The sequence below is a fragment of the Culex quinquefasciatus genome, chromosome 3 (assembly GCF_015732765.1).
Source record: "Culex quinquefasciatus strain JHB chromosome 3, VPISU_Cqui_1.0_pri_paternal, whole genome shotgun sequence".
In the NCBI taxonomy this organism is placed as follows: Eukaryota; Metazoa; Arthropoda; class Insecta; order Diptera; family Culicidae; genus Culex; species Culex quinquefasciatus.
Genome location: NC_051863.1, coordinates 159912467 through 159929612, shown reverse-complemented (window position 1 = coordinate 159929612; position 17146 = coordinate 159912467). Strand labels below are relative to the sequence as shown.

Genomic DNA, 17146 nt, shown 5'->3' with positions numbered 1-17146 from the left:
AGCTATCAAAAAAAAGTTAAAATGTACAAGATATTTGAATCACCAATTTTCCACAAAATACGGAAATGTCACTCACTTAACTTTTACTCATATTTTTTGATTTGCCTTTCAAGCCATTCAGAAGTATGAACCAAAGTTTTGCCGACAAGTTATGTCTTTGTTTTTAAATAGTGATCTTTGTAAAAATTTAAATATTGTACCTTAAATAGTTTGACCTCATTTTTTAGTAAAATCTAATTTTCAATCGAAAAGTTCTTTACAATTATTTTGATTAAGTGCACCATTTTCAAAATATAGCCATCCATAGAGCAATTCCAGCCCAAAACAGGAATTTTTTAGGTACTTTTTTCTCGACCCTCTCCGATTTCAATGAAACTTTGTAGACAAAAAAAAAACAAAAAAAAAAAAGACTTGGTAGACATGTTATCCTAGGCCTATAAAAGCCATTTTTGTGTATATGGAGCCAGTTACACTCGATAATGACATTTGAGAAGGGCGTAAGTGTTTTAAATATTTTTGTATTTTGTAATTTAAATATTGCTGTATCTCGTAGCCGTTGCATCGTATCAAAAAGTGGTCAAAGACAAACTTGTAGCAAATTTGACGGGCTTTCCGAAAAAAATACACTGAAAGAAAAAAAACACTTCACTTTTATGAGATTTTTTTGATTTTTAAGTTTAAAAGTCAAATTTGAAGGTGAGCCCACGATTTTTTTCGTTCAAAATTTTTATGAAAACAGCCTAAAATATTACAAAAAGACTCACGAAAAATGCAGGATGGAGCAGCTCGCCTAAAAAAATACAAAAATCATTTCGACGTCGTCGTGCTATCTTGTCGCACCCGCCATTTCGAAGTTCCGAGAAAAACGCTTTCTAAAGTTTGACCTTGAATATACAAAAACGAGAGCACGCAATGTAAACAATAACAAACACGTTTTGTTTGGCTGACCATTCTGTGCATTGTCCTAAAGTTTGGTTGAAGTTGGTTGCTGGAGTCCCGAGTTATAATTATAAATGTTTACGGTAGTCTAGCTTGTACGTGCGACAAACGCATCCTGACTTTCCTGGCCTGAAATCCCTTTGGCCTTTTGTCACACTTACATCAATTTTCATGGAGTGACAAGATAGCACGACAAGATTGAAACTACTTTCATATATAAAGTGACAAAAATGCACGGAGTAATTTCGGTTTTTGTTGAATATCTCAGGATTGAAATCGAATTTTGGGGATCTGTGACGGTCAAAAGGTGAGGCATTGTGAGCTGCACAATATGGCGTTCTTAACTCAATTTGGCCCAAAATGCACGTACGACAAGTTAGCACGATGGCGACGATTTACTGAAACTGTTTTTTTTTTTCAAAAGTGCTCTAAACGTCAAGTTTGTCTTTGACCACATTTCAATTGGATGCATGGGCTTGCAGATATAAGCTACACTGAAAAAATATGATAAGTTCAGTCATGAGCAATGTTATAAGCTTATATCTGCAAGCCCATGCATTCAATTGAAATGTGGTCAAAGACAACTTATAGGAAATTGGACGAGCTTTCCGGTAAAAATATTTTCAAGACTGAAAAATCAAGTCTGTCATATAGAAATTGCCAAAAACCATCAAAAACCCAAATTTCATCCACATTTTTATTTTTAAAACCGCTGCAACTACACAAGAATTGGACTTAGGACAATGGTCAATATGGAGACTTTTATGTAAAATTGTCTGGAGAATCGACTCTTGTGTTCGGTTTTTGAAAATTTTGATGTTTGGAGCACTTTTGAAAAAAACAGTTTCAGTAAATGATTTTTATATTTTTTTTTAGGTGAGCTGCTCCATCCTGCATTTTTCGTGAGTCTTTTTGTAACATCTTAGGCTATTTTCACAAAAATTTTGAACGAAAAAAAAGTCGTGGGCTCACCTTAAAATTTGACTTTTTCACTTAAAAATTGAAAAAATCTTACAAAAGTGGAGTGTTTTTTTCTTTCAGTGTATTTTTTTTTCGGAAAGCCCGTCAAATTTCATACAAGTTTGTCTTTGACCACTTTTTGATACGATGCAACGGCTTCGAGATACGGCAATATTTAAATTACAAAATACAAAAATATTTAAAACACTTACGCCCTTCTCAAATGTCATTATCGAGTGTAACTGGCTCCATATACACAAAAATGGCTTTTATAGGCCTAGGATAACATTTCAACAAAGTTTCATTGAAATCGGAGAGGGTCGGGTACAACCGACATGGAATTGCTCCATAGTAAAAAATTGTCCGATGGATTCCGGTTTTTTTTTAAATTTTTTCAAAAAGTGTCCATTCCTGAAAATATGTTTTTTCTCGAAAAGTTCAGAAAATTTCCTACAATATTTTCTAAGAAACATTGAAGATTGGACCACTGTTGCTGAGTGGATAAAAAAAGAAACAGGAAATAGCAGTTTATGCAACAAGTTGCAAAAAGAGGATTTTTTCAGCACGAGTCGTACATTTATCCAACGAGGTTCACCGAAAATAAGAAAAAAATCGAAGAGATCGGAAAATTTCATGAATGTTTCATGTTTTAACATTGAAAATCGGACCATTAGTTGCTGAGATATCGACGTTAGAAAATGGTGGGTTGTTTGGGTGAGACATAGAAAACATCAATTTTTCTGTTTTTAAATCTTTGCATGGCAATATCGCAGCAACTAAGGGTCGCATCAACAATGGTAAAAAAAGCAAAATATAGAGAATTTTCTCAGCTATTCATTTTTTTTTTTTTCAAAATTGGGCAAACATGGGCATTAATTTAAAAAAATGAATATCAGCGACTGTTTTTAAAAATGTTACCTTAAAATTGCTATAAGGCCGTGACAAATATTTTTCAAAATTTATGTCGCCCTCCTTCAAAATTTGTCCGAAAAATTAGGGGGCAAACAAATCAAAAAACTTCAAAATTTCAATGGAGATAGAAGTCAAATCAACTTTAAACTATCTAAAATGCATTTTTCTGCATATTTAGCATGTTTGGGCTGGATTAAAAATATTTAAAATGAAATTCCATTGTACAGCATCACAAAAACATTTTTTCTCGAAAAAAAAAATTCTTTGATACTTAGATATTTTTCAAACATATGATTGCAAATCAACTGGACTGCTGTATAATGCATTATAAAACACTTTTTTCATTCAAATGTTGAAACCATGCACAGTGTTCGGAATGGCAAAATTAAGTGGAATAAATTGACAACTCCTTTATTTGACGTCCTAGCCAAATGGTGTCTTCGGAAGAGTTGTTGTACTTGATAAGGGCTATCTTTTAAAGTTATTGACATACAGGGTGACGACTTTCCAGGGTGTAAGCCAAAAATTAACTTTGTTGGATGACGTTGTAGGGCTTTGGTGTCTTCGGAAAAGTTGTAGACGAGAAAATTTCATGATGGTTTGTCGAAGGCGCCAAATTTGTAGCTCTTAATCTACTCGAGATATGCGCCACTTTTGCAAAAATGGTCCAGAAAATGGTGATAACTCAAAATGTAAGCATTTTAGCGGCCTATACTATGTTTTGAAGAGTTGTTTATGACATAAAGTTACACATCCTTGTCGGAGACAGCACAATGTTTTGAGCCTTTATTGAGGAGTTATAACCATTTTTAAGTGATTTTGAGCCTATTTTCAAGATGCTATGTTTTCAAATGGCGCATTTTGGAGCAAAATCGAACAAAGCACCTGAAAGTACACAATTTCAACTAAATTTTTTGAAAATATCTCCGTGTCTATCGGTGTCTATTTTTAGATATCTTAATTTGAAATTGACGGTTTTTAATCAATTTATTTATAAATGTTATTCGAAATCATAATAAATACGAGGTGAACATCGGTAAATTGAAGGTAAATTAATCGATTTTTATGGAAAATACTTTGTCTATTAAATAATACGACAACCTTTGTAAAGTGACCAAATATGAAAGAAAATACTTTATTTTAAATAGGAACAATCATTTAAAATTTTAACTTGCATTGTTTCTGGGCTAAACATGTTTTTATTCATAATTTTAAAATGTGTATCATTTTTTTATGCATAAACAATGTATTTTCCATAAAAATCGATCAATTTACCCTTTAATTTACCGATTATTACCACGTTTTCAATAAGATTCCGCTTAAAAGTTATAAATAAATTGATTAAAAACCGTCAAATTCAAATTGAGATATCTAAAAATAGACACTGATAGACACGGAGATGTTTTCAGGAAATGTAGTTGAAAGTGTGTACTTTGAGGTGCATTGTTCGGTTTTGCGCCAAAATGCGCCATTTTGAAAACATAGCAACTTGAAAATAGGCTCAAAATCACTTAAAAATGGTTATAACTCCTCAATGAAGGCTCAACACATTGTGCTGTCTTCGGCAAAGATGTGTGATTTTATGTCATAAACAACTCTTCAGAACATAGTAGGCCGCTAAAATGCTTACATTTTGAGTTATCACCAAAAAAGTGCTTTTCTGAAAGTCTCGTATCTCGAGTAGGTAGATTGAAATTTTCTTCTCTACAACTTTGCCGAAGACACCAAAGCCCTACAACGTCATGCAACAAAGTTAGTTTTTGGCTAAAACGCTGGAAAGTCGTCACCCTGTATGTCAATAACTTTAAAAGATAGCCCTTATCAAGTACAACAACTCTTCCGAAGACACCATTTGGCTAGGACGACAAATAAAGGAGTAATCAATTTATTCCACTTAATTTTGCCACTCCGAACACTGTGCCATTTTTGTTTGGATTTGGAAACGGGGTAATTGTTTTGTGCTGTTCCTGTTGTAGCCGAAATCAATCAAAGCAATCAGAACACTATTCAAAAAAAAAAAATATTTGGACAGCTGTCTTAATTCGTAACTTTTGTCCTGATTTTCTCCAGATGTTGGTTTTTGATGAAAAGTTTATTATTTTTTTTATAATAATACTTTTTTCAAGTTTAAAGTCATAGATATGCGTGAATATAATACCTACTTAGTCTTTTTTTTTTCAATAAATAAAATTAAATCGAAAATATTTAAGGCACAAAGCAAAATTTTTAAATAAGAACGATGCAAATATTTTTCAAAGTTTTCTCCCTCGGCTCTGGCCGGGGTCGAGTGAGAAGAGGGAGGGGGGGGGGGAATGATTAAAAAATATAACTATTGAAATGACAAGCCATAGTTTGAGCAAATGCACGGAAAAAATGTTTTAAAATGCATTTTACACTAGTTCAGTTGTTTTGCAAAAAAAAACATCGAAAAATTTTAAAAATTCAATAGATTTTTAAATCAACTCAAACATGCTAAAAGTGATTCTAAACGCAAGAAAACGCATTTTTAATTGATTTCAGCTGATTGTACTTAAATTTCCAAACCAATTTTGAAGTTTGATGAAAAAATATGTTTTTTGCCCTCTGATTTTTCGGGCCAACTTTGAAGAGGGGGAGGAGGAGACAAAAACTTTAAATAAAAGTTGTACCAGCCTAACTTAAAAAAAGGTTAATCAAAACATTTTGAATTTTTTTTTTAAGTTTTGCGAAGTTTCAACATTTAAAAAAAAACCCGAGAATTACTGAAAATTAAATTTAAAAAAAACATCAATTATTTGATTGCTGGTATGGGCATCGAACTGAAAACAAATATTTCTAGTTTTTTAAATCACAGATTTCAAAAAATTAAAGAAAATTATAATCAAAAAAATAATGTTGATGCTAATATTTTTCAAAGTTTTTGTCCCTCGGCTCTGGCCGGGGTAGAGGGGGGAGGTTTCAGCATTTGCATACGGAAAAAGTGTTTTAACCCTCTACTGCCCAAATTTTTTTTCGAATTTTTTTATTTTTCCCGTGTTTAGGAGGTCATTTTGAGCAACTTTTGTTCTACGAAAAACTATACTTCTCTTGTTTTATGTTTTTCTTGTTTCATTTAAAGTATTTTAATTTGCATTTATCTTGTTTAGTTTATTTTGGTTCTTGGTAGTATTTGGTGATAGAATAAGTATCACCTCCTATCATTACATTTTGCCTATCTAATTTTTTCAAGTTTTTACAGTCACTTTTTAATTATTTTTTCACATTTTCTGCTATAAAATGGCACCATTATCATTTAAATTGTAGAATAATGCGTAGAGGCATAGTCTGGGACACTACAAAAATTACTGCATACTTCTTTTTACTTAAAATATAGAAAATGTTAGCGAAGTCTCATAAAACAAGTAAAACCTCCAACCCATAAATTTTCTAAAATGTTAAGTGTTCTTCTATTCAATTCTTTTTAAAGATCAAAAATTGGTTGAAAAATTGATTTTTTGCATTTTTTTGAATCGAAGCCCGTCTAAAGGCGGGGTTGGGTTGTAGAGGGTTAAAATGCATTTTACACTGGTTCAGTTGTTTTGCAATCATTAATTTTCCAAAATTGAAATATTTGACAAAAATAAACATTTTAGCGAAAAACAAATTAAACATAAAAAATTTCCAAAATTCAAAATTTGTTTCAAACCAAATATGCAAAAAATGATTTTAAACGCAGGGGAATGCATTTTAAATCAATTTCAGCTGATTGCATTTAAATTTCCACTGAAATCTAGGAAATTATTTTTTTCCGAAGAGAACTGCTTACAAACTTTAAGGGATATTTTCTCAACTAAAAGAACACATTTCCGTGCATTACATCTTAGTTAAATGTATATTAAACCTTAATAAAACACAAACAAAAGAAGCGAAATTACTTGGCCAAAATTTCCTTCCTCTGCGTTTTGCGTTTCTGCGTCTGCTCCACTCGCTGCTTCTTGTCGATCTGCTGGCGCTTCTCCTTCAGCAGGTTCGCCTCCTTCGTTTGCTTCTTCTGCTTCTCCAGCATCTTCCGGTACAGCTTCTTGTGGCGAGACTTGACCATCCTCGCCCGCAGCGCTTCCTCCTGCTTGGTGAGCTTCTTCTGCTCGCTTGGGTTCTCCTTGAAGATCTTTCCACTCACCACGGCCATCTTTTTCTTCTTTTCGTTCTTCTGCTTTGTCTGCTCGTCCTCCTCGGGGGCTTCTTCATCATCTTCTTCTTCCTCGGGGGCTTCTTCCGGTGCGCCGGAGTTGAGTGCTTCGGTCTTTTCCTCGCGGAACGCCTTGACCAGTGCGTAATCCAGCTGAACCTGTTGGCGCTGCTCGGCGTCTTCGTCTTCGTCGTCGGAAATTCTTTCCTCGCCGTTGCGAGCTCCGGCGTCCAGTTCAACGCCATCGCGCAGGGCGGCCTCCTCCGGTGGAACGTAAATGGCGTCATCCCGGTTGAACGGTGACAGATGCGGGGGCAGAACGGCCCCAATGAGGTACTTGTTGACTGGAAGCAGCTTCCGCTGGTTCACACAGTCAAAGATCCACTGCGGTTGGACGTAGTCCCGTGAAATGTACTGCTTGGGCAGGCTCGGTCTGTCCACAATCTGGTGCGTGATTGTTTCGTCCGACTCGTCGAACGTGGCTCCGACGAACAAATTCCTATCCCAAGACGCCCTGCCGCCGAAGCATCGAAGAATAAACACCAACGGCTCTCGTGGCACTTCCCGGTTGATGAAGAACTTTAGTCCCTTGAACAGATTCTTCAGCTTGTTCAAACTGACGGCATCCTCTCGCAGCTTGCGCACCTGCTCCGAGTCCTTATCGCCGTCCAGCAAGTCCAAATCGATCTGGTCGTCCTCCTCCTCCGTGCCCATCTGATCCGAACGCAGCAAGTCCGAGTTCAGCGCGGCGATTCGCTCGGAAATAAAAGTGTCCTCGTTGGAGCGACTTTCTTCGGAATCGAGAGACACCGAAAACTGCGGCGGATAAACCAGGTTGATAGAGTTGTACAGACGGAAATTGACGAAGCCCGCCATCACGGTGAAAAAGTCGGCGAACGATTTCATGATCTGGAAGGGTCAACAATCGTTAATATAAAGCAAATTCAAGTTTTTTAATGAACTCACCTTAAAATCAACGTACTCCTTCCGCTGCGGCTGGTACGGATAGTAGTGCGGCACGATCCACGTCACCAGCTCGCCCTTGATCTCCGCCTGGAAGTAGTATCCCTTGATTGACACAAACACCTTCCGCAGCGCCTTGGACGCGATGCAGTAGTGCATGAACTCGATCGACAACCGACGCGCCATCGACGTAATGTCACGCGTGACCGTTTTCATCGCCGGAAACGTACTGAACAGAAACAGCAACGTCATGCAGTCGTCCAGCTCTTTAATCGCGTCCACGAACGTCGGGAAGCGTTCCTTGATGATGTGGTCCAGCTTGATTTCCGGGTAGTTGGCCATCCTCACATTCTTCAGCAGATTGTTCCCCTTGCCCTTGGCCGCCGCAATTCGCCGGTTGAAGATTTTACGATCGCGCAGCGTCCACACGATCGGTTCGTGCAGCAGGAACGTTATGTCCTTCTTGTGGTACAGAATCTTGATGTCGGTGCTGCCCCGCTGGGCGATCGCACGGTGCTTCGGTTCCCGCGGGTAGATCCCCTTCAGGATGCACAACCGACGAAAGTCCTGCATCGACAGCTGCAGCTTTCGCATCGCTGCCTTCCGGGTCAGGTACTGGGCACCCTCGCCCGATTGGAACTGAAGCAAAACATCCGGATTGCAAAACATAACCTCAAAAGTACAAGTCTCAAAGCACAACTCACCTTGTGATTTCGTTTGACCATTTTGGCGTGTGTTTAGGATTCTGGACGCAGTCCGGCGATCCTTGCAACCGAAGCGGTATCAAACAACACCGATTCCAGGTATTTTTCAACTGGAAATCACAAATTTACAACGAACGACCAATCGACAATCGAACCGAACACGTTTGGTGCGGCTCACAAAAAGAAGCACGTTTGTTGTGACAGGTAGAAGCAAAATATTTTCAACGCGGTTGACGTTTTGAGTGCGACAGAATTTATGTCGCGCAACATTAGAGATGGGAGACGACATATTGAAGTATGTTGCATGTACGTTTAAATCGAAACTAATGAAACTGGGTGAAATTCTACATCAGATTTTTTTCACTGCAGTTATTGCACACTTTGCACCAAATTCTCCACCCTTGCAAATCATAACTGCACACCAAATATTTGCACACTTGAAATCCTACCCCTTCTCCCCCCCGCTCGCCTAGAGTGGTGCGTGTCTCGACTGAGCTTTGTTGCTTTCGACCACTTTAGATCAGTTTCAAACTAGGGTGTGTGTCTTAGATAGTTTTTTTCTGCTGTAGTTTGAGGTGTGCACATTGTTGGAGAGCTTTTCACAACTTGCACGATTGTCTAAAAATCTCTGAAATCCGCAATATGATTTTCAGTAAAAACTGGTACGGAGCTGGTACACTCAAACCCCGATGGTTTGACACCAACTGTTGTCAAACGAACGGGGTCACTTTTTAGTTTGACACCCCTTTTACACGGAGTTCACACACACTACCAAACGTTTGTTTTGATTGTGTTCGTGAGCGCCGTGTAAAAAGTAAATCGTCACTTTTTAGTTTGACTTTGACCAACCAACGGGGTACAAACTAAAAAAGTGTCAAACGATAAAGTGACCAACCACCGGGGGTTGAGTGTACTAGTTTAAAAAAAAACTCTACCCAGTCAACTTAATCGGAATTCTGAAACGGAATTCAATTCGAATCGTTTACGTATTCCGTTTCAAACGCAACAACCGATTCCGTGTACGTAGATATGTTTTGAGGAAAAATCAACTAATTTTGATTTGCTTATTTGAATGCGACTGAAAATTTCAAGCGTATAAATCTAAGTATAAATAATGTTGTATTCGATATAACAAATACAGTGCCATTTGAAGTGCCATCTGGTTTTTGCAACACGACTTAATGCGTGACCTTACGACATATTTTCCCTAGTCAAAATTGACCTATGTATGAGACGGCATTAATTTTTCTTTTAAATGTTGATCGAAAGCCAATCTTAAACTTGTGTGTGTGTGTGTGTGTGTGTGTGTGTGTGTGTGCAACCAACCAAACGGGACCACGCGGCCACTTCTTACAAATTGAGTTGTTTCCATGTATTTTTAGATCTTCATTCTATACATGCAAATAACTCGCATAGGCATTTGGAAGGTGTTAGCTCTGCCGAGCTTCGGTGACCCATTTCTACGCTGGCTAGCCGAGCGCGAGGTTCCTCAGCTTTTTTTTCGACAAGCCCCGCCCTGAAGAACGTTTGCACCAATCGGGTTCAAACGTTATTTAGAACTTCCGAACCCTTGTCAAATGGACAAGGACCCAGCGCGTATATAGTTTGATAGTAACAGTATTCCTAATTCCAGACATAGCTCACCAAGCCGTGATGGCGTAGTGGTTAGCATTTTTGCTTACCAATCCAAAGGATGGGGGATCGAACCCCGACTCGAGCTACTTTGATTTTTCGTTTTTATTCAGTATTTCAAGTATTTCTAAGTCTTAAACTTTCTCGTTGGGAGCAGATGGGCATCGAAACCAGGACCATTCGCTTACAAAGCGAACACCGTAACCAGTCAGCCACGGCCGCTCCTTTTCGAAAGCCAATCTTAAACTTCACACAATATTGTAAGATCAGTTCCTAACTGGACTCGGTCGTTGGAAACGACCGTTGGCGAGCTATGAAATAGGCGGCGGGCCAGATGTGGGCATAAAAATGTCAAAATCTCTCCCCCCTCACTACGTCTTTTTTACATCATTTGAGAACCCCTAGGTCTATCCACGACCAAGGTTGAAAAAAAAATCTCTTCGAGCGAATAATGATTGCCTGAAGATAGGCCCTCTGAGTATGCTTTGATCTCGTTTTTCCTGACTGCCACTTGATCGCTGGGTGTGGCAGAGACGAATAAAAATTAGAATGATTGGGTTTAGTCATCAACTTGCTGCGATCAAGATCCAATCTTGCCCCTTTACTGCCAGCAGTCATGGGTTGTTACAATCATCGACAGCACTCTTGACGAATGACAGCTAGTCGTGGCAATTTGAGAATAAAGATTATTCTCAGCAGTCTTATTCGTGGGGTGTAACAGGCAGCGATTAATCGCAAAATTAATCATAGTCGCCAGATTTTCAACACTGTCCACGACCGTTTCCAATGAACGTGAGAAGATGCCAGAAAATCTAGATAGCTGCTAAATCCACAATAATAAACAATTTAAAAATTGACGTTGATTTTTGGCAAGCAAAACTTGCCGAAAAATTCGTGTTCCTGAAGACGGAACGGCACTTTATTAAAAATTCTTAATTTTTTCACATTTTCGTTTCTTTGAGATTCGCAAAATCTTAAAATGGCAAAATTTGAAAGGAGTGAATAAGTTTTTTTTGCTCAGAATGATTATTTCGATAGACGAAAAATCCATATCAATAATCATTTGATTTGAAATAAAAAAAATCGAAATTTAAGCATTTTAACTTATAAAAAGGGTTTAAAAATAATTCTACAATTTTACTAGATTGTATCAAGTCCTCGTAAAAATTTAACTCCAAATGATCAAATAGGAACTTAAAACTAATATTTTCTAAATTGGTAATTTTAGAATTTAAGAATTTAAGAATTTAAGAATTTAAGAATTTAAGAATTTAAGAATTTAAGAATTTAAGAATTTAAGAATTTAAGAATTTAAGAATTTAAGAATTTAAGAATTTAAGAATTTAAGAATTTAAGAATTTAAGAATTTAAGAATTTAAGAATTTAAGAATTTAAGAATTTAAGAATTTAAGAATTTAAGAATTTAAGAATTTAAGAATTTAAGAATTTAAGAATTTAAGAATTTAAGAATTTAAGAATTTAAGAATTTAAGAATTTAAGAATTTAAGAATTTAAGAATTTAAGAATTTAAGAATTTAAGAATTTAAGAATTTAAGAATTGAGGAATTTAAGAATTTAAGAATTTAAGAATTTAAGAATTTAAGAATTTAAGAATTTAAGAATTTAAGAATTTAAGAATTTAAGAATTTAAGAATTTAAGAATTTAAGAATTTAAGAATTTAAGAATTTAAGAATTTAAGAATTTAAGAATTTAAGAATTTAAGAATTTAAGAATTTAAGAATTTAAGAATTTAAGAATTTAAGAATTTAAGAATTTAAGAATTTAAGAATTTAAGAATTTAAGAATTTAAGAATTTAAGAATTTAAGAATTTAAGAATTTAAGAATTTAAGAATTTAAGAATTTAAGAATTTAAGAATTTAAGAATTTAAGAATTTAAGAATTTAAGAATTTAAGAATTTAAGAATTTAAGAATTTAAGAATTTAAGAATTTAAGAATTTAAGAATTTAAGAATTTAAGAATTTAAGAATTTAAGAATTTAAGAATTTAAGAATTTAAGAATTTAAGAATTTAAGAATTTAAGAATTTAAGAATTTAAGAATTTAAGAATTTAAGAATTTAAGAATTTAAGAATTTAAGAATTTAAGAATTTAAGAATTTAAGAATTTAAGAATTTAAGAATTTAAGAATTTAAGAATTTAAGAATTTAAGAATTTAAGAATTGAGGAATTTAAGAATTTAAGAATTTAAGAATTTAAGAATTTAAGAATTTAAGAATTTAAGAATTTAAGAATTTAAGAATTTAAGAATTTAAGAATTTTAGACCGATTTAGAAAGTTGGCCATCTTTTCAATTTGGCTTTCTTTGCTGAATTAAATTTTCGTGAGATGCGAGCCGTCATCCTACCTCTTGAAATGCTGGCAGCACTGGATTTTGACAGCTGTCCTTCAAAACATTCCCGCATTCGAGCATCGATTCCCCTCGTCGTCTGTTCCGGATTGTCCTCAAATGGAACAACGAAAGCGGAAACTGTCCCAGGTCCAGCCAGCGAAAAAGTGCAGCATCGGCCAGCCCAAATCGCTGTGCCACTCCGACCAACCGTGCGAGCTATGCCGCGGCGGGGTGATGGCCGCTTTCGAGCGGAACTCGTTCTTCGGAAAGGTGATTTGGGTGGGCGAATAAGGTTGAGCTCGGAGAGTTTGAAACAAATTTGGTTGGTTGGTTTCGCAGGAAGCGGATCGTTTGAGGGTGCTTCGGATTTGTGGTGGCTGCAATGGCATTCTGGACAAGCTGTACACGTTCCGCAAGCAGGCACTTTGCAGCTCTAAGTTTTTGCTGAACCCGAGCGGAGGGGACGACGATAGACCTAGGATTTGTCGGTTCTGTTTCGTGACCGGCGATGGGCTGGTTGAGATGTTTGACGAGCGTGGCGGGGCTTTGGATTTGAAGCTGCTGGAACAGATGCGGGATTGGTTGGAGATTTTGTTGAATCCGCGGGATTCGGTGACCAAGTTGTGCGGGTCCTGCATTTTGGGTGTGAAGGCGCTTGCGGTGCTTGGTATCGGTCCTGCGACGGATATCGTGTACGTGAAGAAGTCACTTCCATCGAAGCCCAAAGTCAGCAAAAAGACCCAGCGGGAGAAGCGCGATGCTCGCGAAGAAAGCGACCAGAGGCTGCTTCAGCTGTTGCAGGAACCACGCGAAGGTCGCAACTTTACGGTCCGGACGGCCGATGTCGATCCTCGCGTTCAGGTCGTCTTCGAGGAGTACTTTTTCCGACTGTTCAAATGTCACCCGGACGGAACGAGCGCGTGGAGATGCGTCCACAATCGATTGCGGAGTTGCGCCGCGGAGATTGGAATTGACTCTGGGGGAACGGTTGCCACGCTGAAGGACAAGCGCCACAATCACGCGTCAGGTGCGGAAAAGCTGCTGGAGTATCGTCAGGGCAAGGGAAGGACGAGGGTTGACGGCGTTGAGCAATCGTTTTGGCTGACTTTTGGAGCTTCCGGGAAGAGTCCGTACACGAGGACGCTTTGGCTGGACGGATATCGGTTCTATCTGGTGAGCATCGGTCGTGGAGGAGGAACTGGAAGCAAGTGGTACTGTAACCGGTCGTGGGACACGGGTTGTCGTGTTTTGCTGACCGTGGAAGGGATCTTTGAGGAGATTAAACGGTGCGGAACTGAGCACACGCACGACCCGTATCCGGAAGCTAAAATCGAGCGATATCTGCAGGATTGCGGTGTGCATTTGGAAGTTGAGGATTCACGAGAGGTCGACACTGCGAGCGTTGAATCGAACGAAGCTCAAAACTTTACCATGAAGCTGACGGTCGATCAAAAGGTTCAAATCACCGTCAACGGACACGACTTCCAGTGGGAGGACGAAGCAGCCAGCTGGTGCTGCGTTTGGCGCGAGATTCGTCGCTGCCCGGTGCAGATTCAACTGAGCCCGGACGGAAAAGAGGCCACCCTAGTCGATACAACCAGCGAGCACAACCATCCCGACGAAGTGGTCGCAATCTTCTGGCAAAAATTCGGCAAAAATCTCATCAGCGACGAGCACGAAAACAACGATTTCTACTACAGGCTGTCGGGCAAGTCGGAAGATCTGAACCGCAGACTCGACTACCAGGGCTATCGATACCAGCTGGCCACAATCGCCGACAACGGGGACAGCGACTGGAAATGCGAACAATGCCAAGCAACAGTCCGAGTGATGGGACTGTTCTGGATCATTGACTACCGCTGTCTCCACAACCACGCTCCCTTAACACTGGAGCAGCTCGACTACGACCAAGACCTGCTCCCGTACAAGTCAACAAACCCAACCGCCAACATTCCACAACCCCCCTCAGCCCTTCTAAACCTGCTCTCCGTCGACGAACCCGAACGCAACTTCCAAATGCACCAGCACGAAAACCTCATGAAGATCCTCCAGGACGGCTACGAGTACTACTACAGCTGCTCCAAACCGTCCTACTCCCTCTGGAAGTGCTTCTACGCCACAATCCGCGGCTGCGGCGCCATCCTGCACGTGGACAACCACGGCCGAATCGGCACCCCCGCGCCAACCTCAACCCACAACCATTCCATCGAGCTGTGGGATCTGTACTACCACCGACTTGGCGAGGCCACAATCCGGAACGAGCCAACGAACGCCCCAACCCCGTTCGTCTTCCTCATCAAGCCGGACTTCCTACGGCCGCTCCCGCACATCATCTATCAGGACCATTTGTTCACGATGATCTTCATAACGGAGCTGGGCGAGCGCAGCAAGTGGCGTTGCGTTGGGCCGGATTGCGGCGTTACCGCGAACGTGACGGGGCTGTTTGAGGCGATCGTCGTTGAGGGGCTGCCGCATTGCGAAGAGCCGTTGCGGGAAGAGGAGAAGCGCGAGTGGATTGGACGGTACGGAACGCCGGATGATTTTTAAATTGTTGAAGTTCGTGTCAAAATTCGAGTCTCTTTTTAGTGTTCTCAGTTTGAGTCGAATTCAAGCTGATTGGTTTTAGTTTGTTTGGTTAAATTAGGTTTCAAACCAATAGATTCATAAGTGCATAAAGAACGTGCCTTACTTTGAATTCAAATTTTAAATTATTTGAAAACAAGATGAACATTTTAATACAATTCTTGTATAATAATACCACAACACGTTGTTTTTACTTGAATATTTATAAAAATAAAAAAAAATAGAAAAAAAGACTACAAACAACCATCAATAACTAATGTGGGTGAAAGTTATCCGAAACTCTGCATGAATAATCAATTTGTTCAAAAATCACTCAAGTTATGTACGGTACGGAGATCGGAAGGAACGCGGTCAAGAAAAGTTGCACATATTTTTGAAATATCAAAAAGAATAAAACTCTAAGATTTTGAAATCATGAAGTTTTAAAATTCTTGAATTAAATTTAAAAAAAATACAATTCCTTACATTTTTAAATTATTAAATCCATCAATTCTTAAATTCCTTAATTCATAATTTCTTAAATTAGGGTACGTTATCCATTAGTGGACCCCTTTCCTATAGTGGACCCTCTGAAGGGTTTTTGATGAAAAAATCAATAAAATCCCAATTTCAAGCGTGTTTTCGTCTGCAAATCTTTTATTTGGCATGTCCAGCATCATTTAAAACAATGTTGACTGACATTGAATTGTCCTTTTTGCCAAAATAAGTGTTTTGAGTTCGACTTCTTAAATCAGCCATGGCCACTAGCATTTTCACAGCAAAATAGCATTTCTATTTTATGATTGAATTAACTATCCAATCATTTTTTGCCTGGTTATTTAACTCCAGTAAGTCTAAATAATGTAAGTTTAATCAACTATACTAAAATAAAGCGAAGAACTGCTCATTTTTAAGCAAAAATTTGGGGGGTTCAATATAGGACAACGAAAATCCAAACTTTTCCAAAAGTGGACCCCTGTTAATTAAACCTTCAAAAATGAAGAAAACTGTGTAATTAAGCAAAAGTTTCTCTTAAACATACAATAAATACTTGTTGTTATCAACCTAAACGCATATTTTTTCAATTATGAGTATAAATATAGCTGTTTTCATGTTAAAAGTATCAAAAATGTTGAAGTCGTAAGAATTTATAATTAATAAAAAACTATAGTGAATTGAACTAACTAAAGCATCATAATTGCAGGTTGAAATGATATTTTATAATAATAAATCAAGAACAATTTTTTTTTTTGAAAATAAACATGCGTAGTTCTAACAGCAGCTGTAAACAAATGTATTGTTTTGTTTCGGTCAACTATTTATGTAATTTATATGGAAAAATGTGCATCAATATTACTTTTTTTTATAATTTTAATGTTTTCAATGTTTTTGAAACGTTTTCTTTGATCTTTTTCGGAAATAAATTTGTTTAAATGTCTGTTAGGTTTTTTGTTGTTTTAAGCCAAATTTGTTAACAAAACATATTTGTTTATGATGGAAAATCTATCTTTTATTCATTATATCTATCATAAGAACTTCACCATGCATCAAAACACCAAATATCGGCTAAATTTGGTATAAAAATAATAGTTTTCCTATAGTGGACCCGGGTCCACTATAGGAAAAGGGGGTCCATAACAGGCAACAAAACTTTTCTTTTTCAAATGGCAATTTTTCTGCTCAAAAACAAATTACTGATGAAACAAATAGTCAAAATTGTTCAAAACACTTCAGATTTCATTGTTTTGTACAAAGGATTATGAAAAAGTGCTTAAAATATTTAAAAATTGTGAAAAATATGCGTCGGCTCTACTTGGGGGTCCACTAATGGTTAAAATACCCTAAATTGAATTCTTAAATTCCGTAATTTTTAAAGCTTCCAAATGCTTAAGAGCGAGTCCATGAGCAAAGCATACCCATCTCGCATCGACCTCACCAATCTGCCTGAAATTTTCAGGGGTTGTTTGTACATATA

General features: G+C 37.7%; 1 protein-coding gene across 1 annotated transcript; it reads right to left on the bottom strand.

Annotated features, from left to right (window-relative positions):
* Positions 1-6640: 6640 nt before the first annotated feature.
* On the bottom strand, positions 6641-8824 carry LOC6036573 (pescadillo homolog). The gene is made up of 3 exons (XM_001846558.2): positions 8626-8824; positions 7925-8560; positions 6641-7867 (listed from the first exon to the last, which is right to left on the bottom strand). The coding sequence occupies exons 1-3, from the start codon at positions 8644-8646 to the stop codon at positions 6701-6703; spliced, it is 1824 nt and encodes a 607-aa protein (XP_001846610.2). The 5' UTR covers positions 8647-8824; the 3' UTR covers positions 6641-6700.
* Positions 8825-17146: the final 8322 nt, after the last annotated feature.

Excerpts from the sequence above, each read along its gene's own strand:
- LOC6036573 (XM_001846558.2), bottom strand. The coding sequence starts at position 8,646 with ATGGTCAAACGAAATCACAAG. Across the intron at positions 8,561-8,625 it reads TGGTCAAACGAAATCACAAG|TTCCAATCGGGCGAGGGTGC; the intron begins GTGAGTTGTGCT and ends GTTTTGCTTCAG. Across the intron at positions 7,868-7,924 it reads AGGAGTACGTTGATTTTAAG|ATCATGAAATCGTTCGCCGA; the intron begins GTGAGTTCATTA and ends TGACCCTTCCAG.